This window comes from Hypanus sabinus, chromosome 6 (assembly GCF_030144855.1).
Source record: "Hypanus sabinus isolate sHypSab1 chromosome 6, sHypSab1.hap1, whole genome shotgun sequence".
In the NCBI taxonomy this organism is placed as follows: domain Eukaryota; kingdom Metazoa; phylum Chordata; class Chondrichthyes; order Myliobatiformes; family Dasyatidae; genus Hypanus; species Hypanus sabinus.
Window position 1 is genome coordinate 128672088 of NC_082711.1, and position 14824 is coordinate 128686911.

Genomic DNA, 14824 nt, shown 5'->3' on the forward strand with positions numbered 1-14824 from the left:
GGAAGCAGGATATACTCAGCCTTATTGGCTGGGAGAGCCATTTTACTTAAATGGAAGGACCCTGATCCTCCTACCGCCTTTTATTGGCTTTCCTCTATCACGTCCTATTTAAGTCTAGAGAAAATAAGAAGTCGGACATTGGATACATCCTTTAAATTTGAAGAAATCTGGCGACCTTTTATTCAATATTTTCATGTGATCTGATTTTTGTACTGATTCTCTTCCAGCTGTTTTTTCAGAACCTTGGATTTGATCAGGGAGTCTCTTTTCTCTTGGTTTTTCTCTCAGGATGGACTGCACAGTCCTTTTTTCTGTTTAGTGTTTTTCTTTTCTTTTGTATAAAAGTTTCTAATAGTTCTTCCTTTCTTCATAAATTGATAAGAGGAGAATTTTATATTATATATCAAATCTATACTTTGTGGATCAACACTATGTGTGATTCTGGTATTGTTTATTTTCTGCCATTGACATATATCCCAGAGATATTCTCCTTCTGCTTGTATACACACTTTTTTTAAATCAATAAAAAGATTGGAAAAAGAAAGAAATGGCAAGGATAAAAGGATCCTATGACAGTTGCACACAGGCCTCCAAACAGCAGGTAGGATGTGGATTACAAATTACAACAGGAAATAGAAAAGGTGTGTCAGAAAGGCAATGTAATGAGAATAGTTGGGGATTTTTATATGAAAGTGGATTGGGAAAACTAGGTTGGTACTGGATTTCAAGAGAAAGAATTTGTAGAATGTCTAAGGGATGGCTTTTTAGAACCACTTGTTGCTGAGCCAACAAGGGGATGGGCTGTGCTGGATTGGGTGTGTCTCCTCAGGTTGAAGAGGATGGCCAGAGGAGGACTGGGCCTGCCAGCTCGTGCCACCACTGACAGGTAAAGCTCTCGAAGCCTGCACTGCAATGGATGAAGAGAGTTCTAACTATTATCCTGAGCTGAAGGAGGCGCTGCTGGCTAAATTTGATATCTCAGCAGAAACCTATCACCCACACTTCCATTCCAGTGCTCTGCCACCTACTGAGACGTATCATCACCTGAGGAGTCTCCACCGCCATGGATTCGACGAGAAGTTCAAGGAGGAGATTGGTGAGGCCATTGTTCTGGAGCTGCTGCTGTGGGTTCTTTCTTCAGACACCAGAACGTGGGTCCAAGAGCATTAGCCAGCAGATGGCCTGTCTCTTGCCCTGCAGTACCTCAATGCACTCGAGGGGCACCATCACAGTCATCATTCTGAAGCAACAGAGACTAACGCTTCAGGGTAACTGCGGAATTGGGGAGTGGGAGCAATGATGGCAAAGAACCTTTGGTAGTTTCTTCCAAATCTTTTATTTGCTACCATCGTCAGTAGCCAGGTCATTAGTCCTCTGTGTGTGTCCTTTCAAGAGGGCTAAATAAGTATGTGCTTGGTCCCAAGAGAGGGGGAATGTGATGATGATGATAATGACTGTATGATGAAAGTGTGAGTATGGTCATGGAAAACAAGCAGAATGTGAGAAGAGCCCATGTTTATAACAGTCAAAGTCAATGGAAAACCTGTTAAAGTTCTTTTAGTTTTTGGCAGCTCACTGTCATTTATTAAGAAAAGTTGTGCCTCTGCCTTTGGTGTTGACTCCAGTCACCACTTATCCAATGTGTCCAATGGCAGAACTGACTACTGAGCTGGATGACCACTCAGTGGGTGCTGAAGAAACTACCCATTGACATGATCCTGGGGAGACTTGTCTGTGTTACATGACTTCCTGAGGAAGGAAAATAGCCACTCGCATCTACCTGTTACTCCAGGAGTAGATAGTGCTGTTTATTACTTAGTCATGACTGGTGCTAAAAGCTGAGCAATGGCTGGTTACAATTTCTGCCTGACGAAGGGTCTTGGCCGAAGCTTCAACTGTACTTCTCCCTATAGATGCTGCCTGGCCTGCTGCATTCCACCAGCATTTTGTGTGTGTTGTTTGAATTTCCAGCATCTGCAGATTTTCTTATGTTTACTTGAACTTAATAGTTTCTAGGATTATCCCAAATCCTTGTAACTGTGTACCCTCCCTTCCCTGGCTCAACTGTGTACACCCTCTCCCCTACCTGGCTCAGGTGTGTACCTGTTCTCTCCCCTACCTGGCTCAGCTGTGTACCTTCCCTCCCCTACCTGGCTCAGGTGCATACTCTCCCTCGCTACCTGGCTCAGGTGCGTACCTTCCCTCCCCTACCTGGCTTAGCTGTGTATCTGTTCCCTCTCCTACCTGGCTCAGCTGTGTACCTCCCCTCCCCTACCTGGCTCAGGTGCGTACTTTCCCTCCCCTACCTGGCTTAGGTGTGTACTCTCCTGCCCTATTTGATTTCTCTCATCCCTGTCCTCTCCTGTCAGATCCCACCATCTGCACTCCTTCATTGTCTCCATCAATCACTTCCCAGCATCTAACTCCAATCTGCTCACCCCCATCTGGCCCCTTCTGCCTACCGGCCCCTGTATTGCCTCTCCCTTATTTAAAATTGGCTACACCCTTCCCCTTTATACTCTGTCCAGATGGTGGGTCTCAACCTGGGGTTACAGGTCTGTGTATGTGTGTGGGTGCTGACTTGAGTTTCTTCATCAGCCCATTTTGTTTCAGATTCCAGCAACTGCAGTATTTCATGTCTCCATCACCACCACCCTCTGCGTCCACAGGCTTTGACTTTCACCATCCAATATACTGCAGGTTACATAGGATACCCTTCCTCTGACTTCTCCACTCACTCTTTGCCCCTTCCCTCAACTTGCCATTCAACCTTAGTGGTCCTTTCCTCTCCCCTGCCCTCTCCATACTTCTCCACCCAGCCCCGTCCCAACTCTTCTGTTTTCAGTAGGAACTTAATGAACAACTTGTTCAGCTCCACCATGGATTTCCCTTCACCTCAGCTTCCAGTTCACTTTTGCTGAAATGCAACTTTGTAAAACTGACCTTACTCTGATGCAGAAACACAGACACACATCCCGAGTCAAATATTTTGCTCTCATGAGAAAAAAGAATAGACGTCCACAGCCACAAAAATAATTTAATGTTTTCTTTAAGTCGGACTGAACAAGAACATGCAGCACTTCATTTGAAACAGTCAGCCTCAGAATGCATGCAGTGAAGTTTAGTGAAGGACAGATGTATCAGTCCTCTGAGAGGTGTTGCTGAATCAGTTTAAATCACGACAGTCCCTCAGTTTTTCACTTTGTAACAGCACACAGAATGGCCATTGTTCTGTCCAGCTTCACAGGCTGGACACAAGGAGCTAGTTCCACTGCCTGTCCTCGCCCCATCACCCTGCACTTCCTCCTGCCAGCTCCCTATTGAATGGCATAAACCTGCCTCCACATGCCGCTCCAGTTGGTGCATTCTAGACCCAGTGGCTGCTTCAAATAAACCCTGTACTGTCTATATGTTACATTATTTCAGATTTCCTCACAACCTCCTCCGGTCCAAGGCAAACAACCCCAGTTTCTCTAGTTTGTCTACAGAACTGACGTCTCTCTTCCCCAGAGGTCTGGATTGAAGCTCGAAAGTTGATTGTATGTCTGATTCAAAGCTCAAAAGGCTGATTGAGGCACAATAGTTGGAGCCGCAGGTCTGTGAATTTCTGAGGAACTGAAGGTGATGTGGGAGTGAGTAAGGAGGGGAGGAAAGGGCTTGTTTGACTGTTGTTGCTTGGTAAGTTCTGTTCTGGTGTGTTCTCTGTTGTGATTGTTGGTGTTGGAATGTGTGGCGACCTTTGTGAGCTGCCCCCAACAATTTTGTCGTCAACACATTTCACTGCATTTTGATGTACATATGACAAATAAATCAGAATCTGAATCAAAATCCTTTTGTGGAATCCCCTCTGCACCCTCTTCAAAACCACATCTTCCTTAATGAATGGCACAGGCAGTGTAGAGCTTCACTGTGACTCCTCAGCTGTCCTCCCACTTTCCATCTTGCACCCATGATCTACTCCTGTGCCCCTTTAAAGTGCATACCCGACTCAACTCTTTCAGACTACTAAAGCTGCATCAAACCTCCAACAAGATACACTGAACGTCTGAATAACTCAAGTTCTTGAGTTAGAAAAGCTGAAAATACAAAGATCTCCTCTTGAACATCTGAACGTGTATCTGGATTAAAATTATCCTATAGGCTAGTCAAAGACAGACCTTGACATTGAATACACGCAGGCTCCCTGGTAGAACAGCCCACCCTGGAGGGGTAGTGTGTGAAATGGATGGACTGTAGACCAAATAAAATTCAGTAGCTCACTGCCTCTCAGTGTCATGGGCATCTGTCATGAGGAGGGATGTTCCATCGCTCAGGGTCCTGGCTGTCATCGATGAATTTGTCGGGGAGGATGACAGGCAGTGCTGTTGGGCAGAAGGGCTGAGATTAGGGTGAGGTTTGAAACCAAGGGTGAGAATTTCACTGCCAAGGTGCTACCTGCCTGTTGTCAGTCTGGAGCTTTGTGTGAGATTACCAAGAGCAGGAAGAGGGCAGAACCACCAGGAATCTGGAAGTGTACAAGTGTCTCTTCACTAGAGGGAGAACAATAAAAACAACTTGGTGAAGACTGGTGTGAAATGATGATGGAATAAATATAACAGTGGAAACATACAATTTAGCAACCTCAAATTTAGAAAATCCATCATCCCCAAGTAAAGCACATCCTAGGAAATGAAAGCAAAGTGGCACAGCAGGGACATTAAGCACCTCTGGCCACAGATGGGGGTCGTAAGCCTGAGTAACTGTCAACACTCAGCCCGACACTGGCAGAGGTCAAATGACCGTTACAGTAGAAATGATCGTGTGATTGCAACATGTACGTTGAAGTGGGGGAGTGGTTGATGAAGCTGCAGCATCTGATCTCTTCATTGGCTTTAGTAAAGACAAGGTCCCAGGTGGCAAACTGGCCATCAAGTGAAAGACTGGAGAAGAATAAGATCTCTCTGTCTATTGAGTCTGCTGTGCATGGCTGATCCATAATCCCTCTCAACCCCACTCTCCACAACCTTTGTCACCCTGACTAATCAACCTCTACTCTAAATATACCCAAAGACTTGGCCTCTACAGCTGTCCATAGCAATGGACATACCTCGATTCCGAGGCTGTGTCCTCTCCACAACCACTGTGTCTAGGCCTTCCAGTATTAGATAAGCTTCAATAGATCCCCCTCCCCCATTCTTCTAAACTCCAGTGAGTACAGATCCAGAACCATCAAATGCTCTCCATGCATTAACCATTTCATTCCCAGAATCATTCTCATGAACCTCCGGACCTTCTCCAATGGTAACACATCTTTTCTTTGATAAGGGACCAAAAACTGATCACAACACTCCGTGTGGTCTGACCAAAGCCTCAGTTGCTTTTATATTCTAGTTCTCTCAGAAATGAATGCAGCTTCTGCAGATTTTCTCTTGATTGTGATTGGATCTCCAGCATCTTTCGATTTTCCCTTATTTGTGATTGGATTTCCAGCATCTTTCAATTTTCTCTTGTTTGTGATAGGCTAACATTGTATTTGTTGCCCTCACAAACCACTCAACCTGCAAATTAACCTTTAGGGAATCCCGCACAAGGACTCCCAAGTGCTTTCTCAACATAACCTGCCCCTCCACCTATCTTTGTATTGTCTGCAAACTTGGCTACAAAGCCATCAATTCTGTCATCCAAATCATTGACATATACCATGAATGGGAGCAGTCTCAATACTGACCCCTGTGGAACACCAGTCGTTTCTGGCAACCAACCAGAACAGGACCCATTATTCTGACTCCTTGCCTCCTGCTAAACACCAACATAATTCACGAGGAAGTGGCTCACTGGATGCAAAGCCGGGATCAAAGGGTTCTGCTGAACGGTTCAGGAAGGATGCAGGGATCCACAGGAGATTGTGGAGAAGATGCTAGTGTCATGGGATGTAGAAGGATTGATAAATCCCCAGGGCCATACTAGATCTAATCTAGTTTGCTACAGGAAACAAGAAATGAGATAGCTGGGGTGTTGACAAAGAATTCAGATTCAGATTATTTATCACATGTACATTGAAACACACAGTGAAATGTGTTGTTTGTGTCAATCTAAGGATGGGCTGGGGGCAGCTCACAAGAGTCATCTCACATTCCAGTGCTGATATAGCAAGCCCAGTGTTTAGCAGAATAACACAAGTGGCTTCAACAGGAAAACAATCCCTTTCCCGCACCCCCATCCATAGACCCAGATCCAGACATACACCCATCCACCCACTCACACCCATACCTGCCCTCCCACCCACTCACACCCATACCTGCCCTCCCACCCACTCACACCCATACCTGCCCTCCCACCCACTCACAGACAGGCCTGTCCTCCAGCTACAGAACAGGCCACTTCACTGCAAGCTCTGCAACTTCATTAGCTAAAGACAAGCTTCCAGAAGACAGAAGGACAACTAATGTTGTTCCTTTATTCCAGAAGAGCAGCAGGGGTAAGACGGGTAACTGCAGGCCAGTGGTAGGGAAGTGAGAGGAGAAAATCATAAAGGACAGGATCTGGATAAACGGACTGTAGAGGGATGCTCAGCTTGGCTTAGTGAGGGGAAAATCTAATCTCACTAATTTGAGTTTTTTGAAGAGGTAACTGAGAAGATTATGTAAGTAGGGAGGTTGATGATGTTGTTATGGACTTTAATAAGGTATTTGACAAGATCCCATATGGTAGGCTGGTTCAAAGGTTAAGGACTGTGGGAGCTGGCTAACTGGATCCAAAATTGGCTGGGTGTTAGTAGACATTAGGGTTGTAACTAGTGGTGTATGAAGGGATTGGTGCTGAGACCTCAGCTATTTGTCACATATTAAAGAGCTGAGTGTGAATATAGAAATCACAATTAGTCAGCAGATGACACAGTACTGGTATAATGCAGAACAAGGAAAATTGTCCGAGACTACAGAAGGATGCAGATCAGATGGAATGAAATCTAATTCTGAGAGTTAGATTGGGGTATGGAGTAAATAGTTGGGCACTGAAGAATTTTGATGAAGACCAGGACCAAGTTCACATTTCACAAAGGTAACTGTGCTCAGTTCTGGTTGCCTCACTACAGGAAAGATGTGGAAGCCATAGAAAGGGTGCAGAGGAGATTTACAAGGATGTTGCCTGGATTGGGGAGCATGCCTTATGAGAATAGGTTGAGTGAACTCGGCCTTTTCTCCTTGGAGCGACGGAGGATGAGAGGTGACCTGACAGAGGTGTATAAGATGATGAGAGGCATTGATCATGAGGATAGTCAGAGGCTTTTTCCTAGGGCTGAAATGGTTGGCACAACAGAACCCAGGTTTAAGATGCTGGTGAGCACATACAGAAGAGATGTCAAGGGTAAGTTTTTTTACTCAGAGAGCGGTGTGTGTGGAATGGGCTGCCAGCAACAGTGGTGGAGACGGATACGATAGGGTCTTTTAAGAGGCTTTTACAAGCAAGGCAGTAAGGGGAATTGGGTCAAATTGGACCCTAAAAAGTTGTGAGAAGGTATGAAATACTTCCCGCCAAAACTTCCCAATTTTAGGGCAAAACCAAAACATATGAATTAAAGAGGCATCAGCAGAGTTGCATTTATTACAAAGTGGAGAAACATTCGAGTAAAAACTGGACAGCTTCTGTTTAGAAATGTAAGCTCTATGAACACCTTTAAATTGTAGAAGAGAATGATGAGCACAGAAAGATGATTTATTAACCCGTTTAAGAATTTTATTCCATCTATCACCAGAAATCTGACAATTTAGGTCATCCTGCCAAGCTTTTTTTATTTTATCTAAAAAGTCTTGTCTAGAATCAATCAACAAGTTATAGATACCAGTAACAGAACCATTAACAAAAGGTTTTAAATTTAAAAGATCATCCAGTAAATTTTTATCAGGACCTATAGGAAAAGTAGTTAATTGGAAATGTAGGAAATCTCTAATTTGAAGGTATCTGTAAAAATGTGTTTTTGGGAGTGCAAATTTATTTGACAATCCCCTTACTGCCTTGTTTGGTATTATTGCAGATGAAGATATAACTTTAAATACTCCTAACCTACAGGTTTTAGTTTTTACCTTTCTTTTAGCAAGAAGAGCAATCTTGCTTAAATGGAAGGAGTCTACCCCTCCGACACATCTTCAATGGCTATGTGATATTATGTCTTATTTAAATTTAGAAAAGATCTGGTGCTCAGTCTTAAATTCGAAACAATCTTTTTATGATATCTGGGGACCTTTCCTAAATTACTTTTCCAATTTATAAAGTTTAACAGTGCACAGACTTTCATGTATATTTTTATCTTCTCTTCTTAAGTGAATATGTTTTTTTTCTAATTATCCATTGTCATCCATCAGCTTTTGTCTTTGGTAGTTGGTAGGGGGTTGACTTCTTTTTATATAAAAACTTTCTTTTATGATGTATGACTTATATTTAAATTTTTGATTACAGAGTGGTATACCTTTATGTGATATGCTATAACATTTTGATCAATTTTATTACAATATATGAATGTACACAAGTTATGTTGAGATGTATCTATGTGTTGCACTCTATAAATCTTGTTTTTTTTCCTTCTGAATAAAAATATTGTAAAAAGAAAAAAAGAGGCTTTTAGATAGATACATGGAGCTTAGTAAAATTGAGGGCTATAGGCAAGCCCAGTAATTTCTAAGGTAGGGACCTGTTTGGCACAACTTTGTGGACCGAAGAGCCTGTATTGTGCTGTAGGTTTTCTATGTAACACAGGCAGATAGGGTCATGAAAAAGGGTTACGGCATACTTGTCTTCACAGAATATAAGAGTTGGGATATTGTGTGCAGTTTCTTCAAAACCCAGCTCAGTTTGTACTTGAAGTAAGTGTTAAGTGCAGCCCTGGTCACAGCATGACAGGAAGAATGTGATTGTGTTGGAGAGAAAGCAGAGATTTGTCAGGATGTTGCAGGAATTGGAGGACTTTAGTCATGGGGAGAGATCAGATAGGCTGGGCTTGTTCTACACAGACTGAAGGGAACTGAGGGATGACCTGATAGAAGAGTATATAATTATACGAGGTCTAGATAGAGCAGAGAGTAATAATCTTTTCCTCATGGTCAGGGTATGAATAATCTTTTCCTTATGGCAGGGGACTTACTTGCGGAGTTGGAGATCACAGAAAGTGTTGAAGACAGTTCCTTGCGGAGTTTATGCACCAATTTTAAAAAGGCAGTGGTGTCTGTCAGAGGGAGAGATTGCTTGGGTTACTAGTAAGTTAGCAAGGGCCCATAAGAAATCAGGTTTAGGCAGAGCAGCCATTGTTGGAGTGGGGCAGTGTTAGAGTGGTCAGGCTTTCTCAATAGGCTTCAGTAAGAATAGGCAGAGGCCAAAGTTGCTGTGTTTTTTTTTGGAGTCATTTATTTGATTGTAGAATTTAAGCTTGAGAAGTTAAGAGACAATGGTATAACAAGGGTAAGCAGGATGGTAAAGCAGTGGAATGCTCCTCCTGTAAAATGTGGGATTAATACCCAACTATTTCACTGATAACTACATCTGCAGGTTCATCCAACTTCATCTCCTGACTGACCAGGTCAAGGAGCTGGAGCTGCAGCTGGACGCACTCGGGACATACCTCAGAGATGAAACTTTTACGGAGGTGGTCATACCTAGATGGCTGACCAGCAGAGGTAAGCACACAGTGCAGGCAGGGTTCCCTGAGCAACAAGAATACCCCTTTTGAAACTGCTGACATAGCAGGGCACAGCAGCAGCAGCCAGTCCAGTGGCACTGTGGCCCTCTCTTAGGCTCAGCAGGGAAGGGTAAAGTCAGGCAAAGGATATTAACAGCAGACTTAATAGGGGAGTGGACAGTAGATTCTGTGGTTGTGAAAGAGATGTCAAGATGGTGTGTTGCCTTGCAGGTGCTAAAGTCCAGGATATCTCTAAGCAGCTGCAGAATATTCTCATGGGGGAGGGTGAGCAGCCGGAGGTTGTGGTGCTCACGAGCACCAATGACGTAGGTAGAAAGGCTCCTGCCAAAGGGTCTCGGCCCAAAACACTGACTGTACTTTCTTCCATAGATGCTGCCCAGCCTGCTCAGTTCCTCCAGCATTTTGTGTGTGTTGCTGAGGTAGAAAGGGGAAGAGGTCTTGCACAGTAGAGGGAGTTAGGAAAGAGGCTGAAGAACAAGACCTCCGAGGTACTGGGAGTAATCTCTGGAGAGATGCTAGTCAGATGATAGTACAGATGAATAGGTGACTGAGGAAGTAGAGTAGGAGGCAGGGTTTCAGGTTCTTGGATCATTGGAACCTTTTCTGGGACAAAGGTGACCTGTACAAGAGGGAGGAATTGCACCTAAACCGAAGGGGAACCAATATCCTGGCCGGGAGGTTCGCTGGTGTTACTCGGGAGGGTGTAAACTAGTTTGGCAGGGGGAAGGGAACCAGAGTATCAGGTCAGAAAGCAGAGGGATGGAGAGGAAGATAGATGTCAGGGCCAGTATAAACAGGCAGGAGCAAAGTAACAGACACAATGGGACAGACAGTCTGAAGTGTGTATATTTTAATGCTACGAGTGTTATGGGTAAACGTGATGAACAGAACATGGAACCATGATGATGTGGCCATCACAGGGACTTGATGAGAGAGGGACAGGAATGGGTGATTAATGTCCCAAGGTTTCAATGTTTTAGAAAAGATACAGAGGGAATTAAAAGAGGAGGGAATTGCACTACTAATCAGAGACAATATTACAGCTGTACTCAGAGGAGACATAATGAAGGGTTCAGACACTGAGTCTGTTTAGGTAGAAGTTAGGAATAGGAGTGGAACAACCACTCATGGGGTTGTACTATAGCCCCCGCCCCCACCCCCCCGTAACCTCTGGGACATTGAGGACCAAATATGCAGGCAGATTAAGGAAAGGTGTAAAAACAATAGAGTTAGAGGGTTGTTGTCATAAGGGATTTCAACCTTCCTAATATAAACTGGGACCCTCAGACTACAAGGGGTTTAGATGGGGCAGAATTTGTTAGGTGCATCCAGGAGGGTTTCTTAAATCAATATGGAGATAGTCTAGTAAGAAGAGCTGGACCTGGTATTGAGTCTTGCAGGAGAGTATTAAATTGGAGCAATAGGCAGGAGAGAGAGCATTAGTGAAAGTTATTTGGAAGCAGCTGTTTTGGGCAAGTCCACATCTGACATATGGAGGGCTTTTAAAGACCAACGGCACAGAGTATAGGACAGGTATATTCCAGGCAGAAGGAAGGACAAGGACAGCAAGGTAAGAGAACCTTGGATGAATTTTGTAAAGAAAAAGGATAAGAATGAAAAGCTTTGGAAGTCAGACGAAGCACATGATGAATATAAAGAAGCCAGAAAAGAAACTAAGGAAGGAAATTAGGAAAGCGAGAAGGGGCCATGGAAGTCCTTGGCAAGTAGGATTGAGGTGAATCCCAAGGCATTCTATACAAACACCAAGAGCAGGAGGGTAACCAGGGAGAGGGTAGGACCACTCAAGGATAAAGGGGGAACATTTGCCTGAATGCAGAGATGTGGGTGAGGTCCTTAATGAGTACTTTACATCAGTATTTACCAAGGAGAAGGATGTGGATGATAGGGAGTTGAGTGCCACATGCATTAATATGCTGGGGCATTTCAAAGTAAAGGAGGAGGTAGTGCTGGGTCTCTTAAAGGGCATTAATGTGGATACAACCCCAGGGCCTGATGACATATCCCCAGGTTATTGAGAGGGGCAACTGAAGAGTTTGCTGGGGCCTTGGACAACATCTTCGTGTCTTCTCTAGCTACAGGTGAGGTCCTGAGGTCTAGGGAGTAGCTAATGTTGTTAGCTACTCAAGAAAGGAACCAGGGATAACCCTGCAAGCTATAGACTGATGAGCCTCACGCCAGTGGTAGGAAAGTTACTGGAGAGAGTTCTTAGGGATAGGATTTGTGAGCATTTGGAAAAACCAGGGCTTAATTAATGACAGCCAGCATGGTTTGCCATGCTTCCTGATGGCAAGAATATCGGTTTCTCAAATTTCTGGTATTTACCTCCCCTTCACTATTCCCCATTCCCATTTCCCTCTCTTACCTCATCTCCTTCCCTGCCCATCACCTCCATCTGGTGCTCTTCCCCCTTCCCTTTCTTCCATGGCCTTCTGTCCTCTCCCATTAGATTGCCCTTTACCTCTTTCACCAATCAACTTCTCTGCTCCTTACTTCACACCTCCTCCGTCCTGGCTTCACCTATCACCTACTACCTCCCCTCCCCTTCTTACTCTGACCTCATCTCTTTTTCCGGTCCCAAGGAAGGGTATTGTTCCAAAACATTGACTCTTTACTCTTTTCCATAGATGCTGCCTGGCCTGCTGAGTTCCTCCAGCGTTTTGTGTGTGTTTCTATGAATGACACAGGCAAACAGCTGAAGAAGGCTGGGCACCAACCATCTTCTGCAGCGATATTCTGCAGCTGAGATGATTGCCCGCTAAAAACCACAAGTACCTTTCTCTACACTCCGATCTCTGATGCCAATTAACCTCAGTTTACCAGTGCATCTTGGAAAAATGCACTTGGACCATTTTTGGACTGAGGCTAGGATGGGTTCCGGATGGGAATGGCATCTGAGGTGAAGTGCCAATGAATCACACTATTGATGACACAATCCAAAATGCCGACTGATTGGCAGTGGAAAGGATTTATCCTTCGATGAGAGGACAGCACTGTCTTATTTCCCACATTGTCAGGTAGATGGGAGTGTTGTAGCTGTAATGGAACCACCTGTCTACAGCACATACTCGTGGATCACCATCTTCAGTACAACAGGAGGAACATTAGCCCCATAGCCTTCTACAACAGTCAGCTGAGCAGAATTTGCCTGGAGTCTGGGGTGTGTGCAGGAAGCCAGTATGGAATGCTTACATGGAACTTGGTGACAACACTTCAGCCTTTTCTTCACCGTTCTCTTGTTGAAGGAGAGGACGTTTTTGGAGCCTCCTCCTCCTGTTAGCTATTTCATAATCCTTCATCATTCACACCTGGCTTCAGACTAATCTGTTCACATCTCTCACTTAAAGAAAGCAGAACCTTCTCTGGATGGGCTACATTGGTTCCCCTGCAGCTAAGGAGGTGGAGGGGAGACTCTGGAGTGCACGACTGTGAGGGGTGTGGATAGAATCTCCTTTGGATGGGAGGTCTATGCAGGGAACATGGATTTAAGGTGATGTGTTGAAGAAGGAAAGAGAACTGTGCTGGTACTGGACCTCTGTTGGTGAGGATAGGAAACAAACCCTGTTGAAACCTTGAGGCTGTGGAGAAAACACTGATAAGTGGAGTTTGATCAGACTGCAGTGCATCAGCCAGTGTAGATGTGAAGGGAACATTCCCTTCTCTATAAACAAAGGTTTTCCCATCTCCATTGGCTCCATTCCCGTGCAATGATGCAAATACATAAGGGCCCAGAACCAGAGGTCGCTGGAGATCAGGGTAAGGGTTGGGGGCCAGTGTAAGGAGTCACAGTGGGGGTGGGGGTGATGGGTCAATGTGAGGGTAAGGGTGGGCGTCCAGGTGATTAGTCAGGGTCGGGGTTCAAATGAGAGTGAGAGGTCAGGCTGAATGAGTAGGTCTGTTCACAGAAAAGGTGTTCATCCTGAAGCCAACGAGAATGAACAGGGTGGGGATCACAGGGGTTCAGACACTGTGCACCAGACATCGTCAACTTCCACAAAACTGCAGAATGATTGGGATCTGAACGAGCAGTGGCTTTGCAGAGTTTTAAATTAGCAATTCACATTTGTAAAGTGACATCTTCACCACGCATCTTGAACATAGAGGATGGAAGCAGACAGCAGTGTCGGGATCACTGCCAGTGAACACACACCACACGAGCGTGGCTAATGACCGGAGAGTGACGACTCGTCTCAGCTATGCTGTGGCTTCACTGAGGGAGAACAGGAAGGCTTTGGGGGAATTCTCAAACAAAGCGGCTCGGTTCTGTTGCAAACCTTTCTTCACCCAGTGTCCGTACACCTTGAAAGCACAGCCATCGATGATTTTACGAATTCCTTTAAAAGCGTAGGGATCACGCATGAGCACGTGTTTGTTGAGAGGCTTCGCTCGCCGATACTTGTAGTAAATACGAACTGAGGCCAGAACTGTCCAGATGATGGTCTGCAGAGCAGGAACAGAATCGGGGTTAGTCATGAGCAAAGGACTGTGAAACACCACCACCCCAGTACCAGCAGCTCCCCAATCTCTACAACCAACCTCGGCCCCTCCGCACTCCACCTCCCCATTCCCCACCCAACCCTCCGCACTCCACCTCCCTATTCCCCACCCCACCCCTCCACACTTCACCTCCCCATTCCCCACACCCCACCCCTCCGCACTTCACCTCCCCATCCCCCACCCCACCCCTCCACACTCCCACACTCCTCCCGTCCCTCCGCACTCTCTCCCCATTCCCCACACTCCTCCCGTCCCTCTGCACTCTGTCTCCCCATTCCCCACACTCCTCCCGTCCCTCCGCACTGTCTCCCCATTCCCCACACTCCTCCCGTCCCTCCGCACTGTCTCCCCATTCCCCACACTCCACCCGTCCCTCTGCACTCTGTCTCCCCATTCCCCACACTCCTCCCGTCCCTCCGCACTGTCTCCCCATTCCCCACACTCCTCCCGTCCCTCCGCACTGTCTCCCCATTCCCCACACTCCTCCCGTCCCTCCGCACTGTCTCCCCATTCCCCACACTCCTCCCGTCCCTCCGCACTGTCTCCCCATTCCCCACACTCCTCCCGTCCCTCCGCACTGTCTCCCCATTCCCCACACTCCTCCCGTCCCTCCGCACTGTCTCCCCATTCCCCACACTCCTC

General features: G+C 45.7%; 1 protein-coding gene across 5 annotated transcripts in view; it reads right to left on the reverse strand.

Moving 5' to 3' along the window:
- Positions 1-3017: 3017 nt before the first annotated feature.
- Positions 3018-14824, reverse strand: part of LOC132395827 (phosphorylase b kinase gamma catalytic chain, skeletal muscle/heart isoform-like) — a 90216-nt gene continuing 78409 nt past the window's right edge. For all 5 annotated transcript variants that reach the window (XM_059972922.1, XM_059972921.1, XM_059972924.1 and 2 more), the window contains one exon: positions 3018-14125. In XM_059972922.1, the coding sequence (XP_059828905.1) occupies positions 13880-14125 (246 nt within the window). In that variant the 3' untranslated portion in view covers positions 3018-13879. The remainder of the gene's footprint in view (positions 14126-14824) is intronic.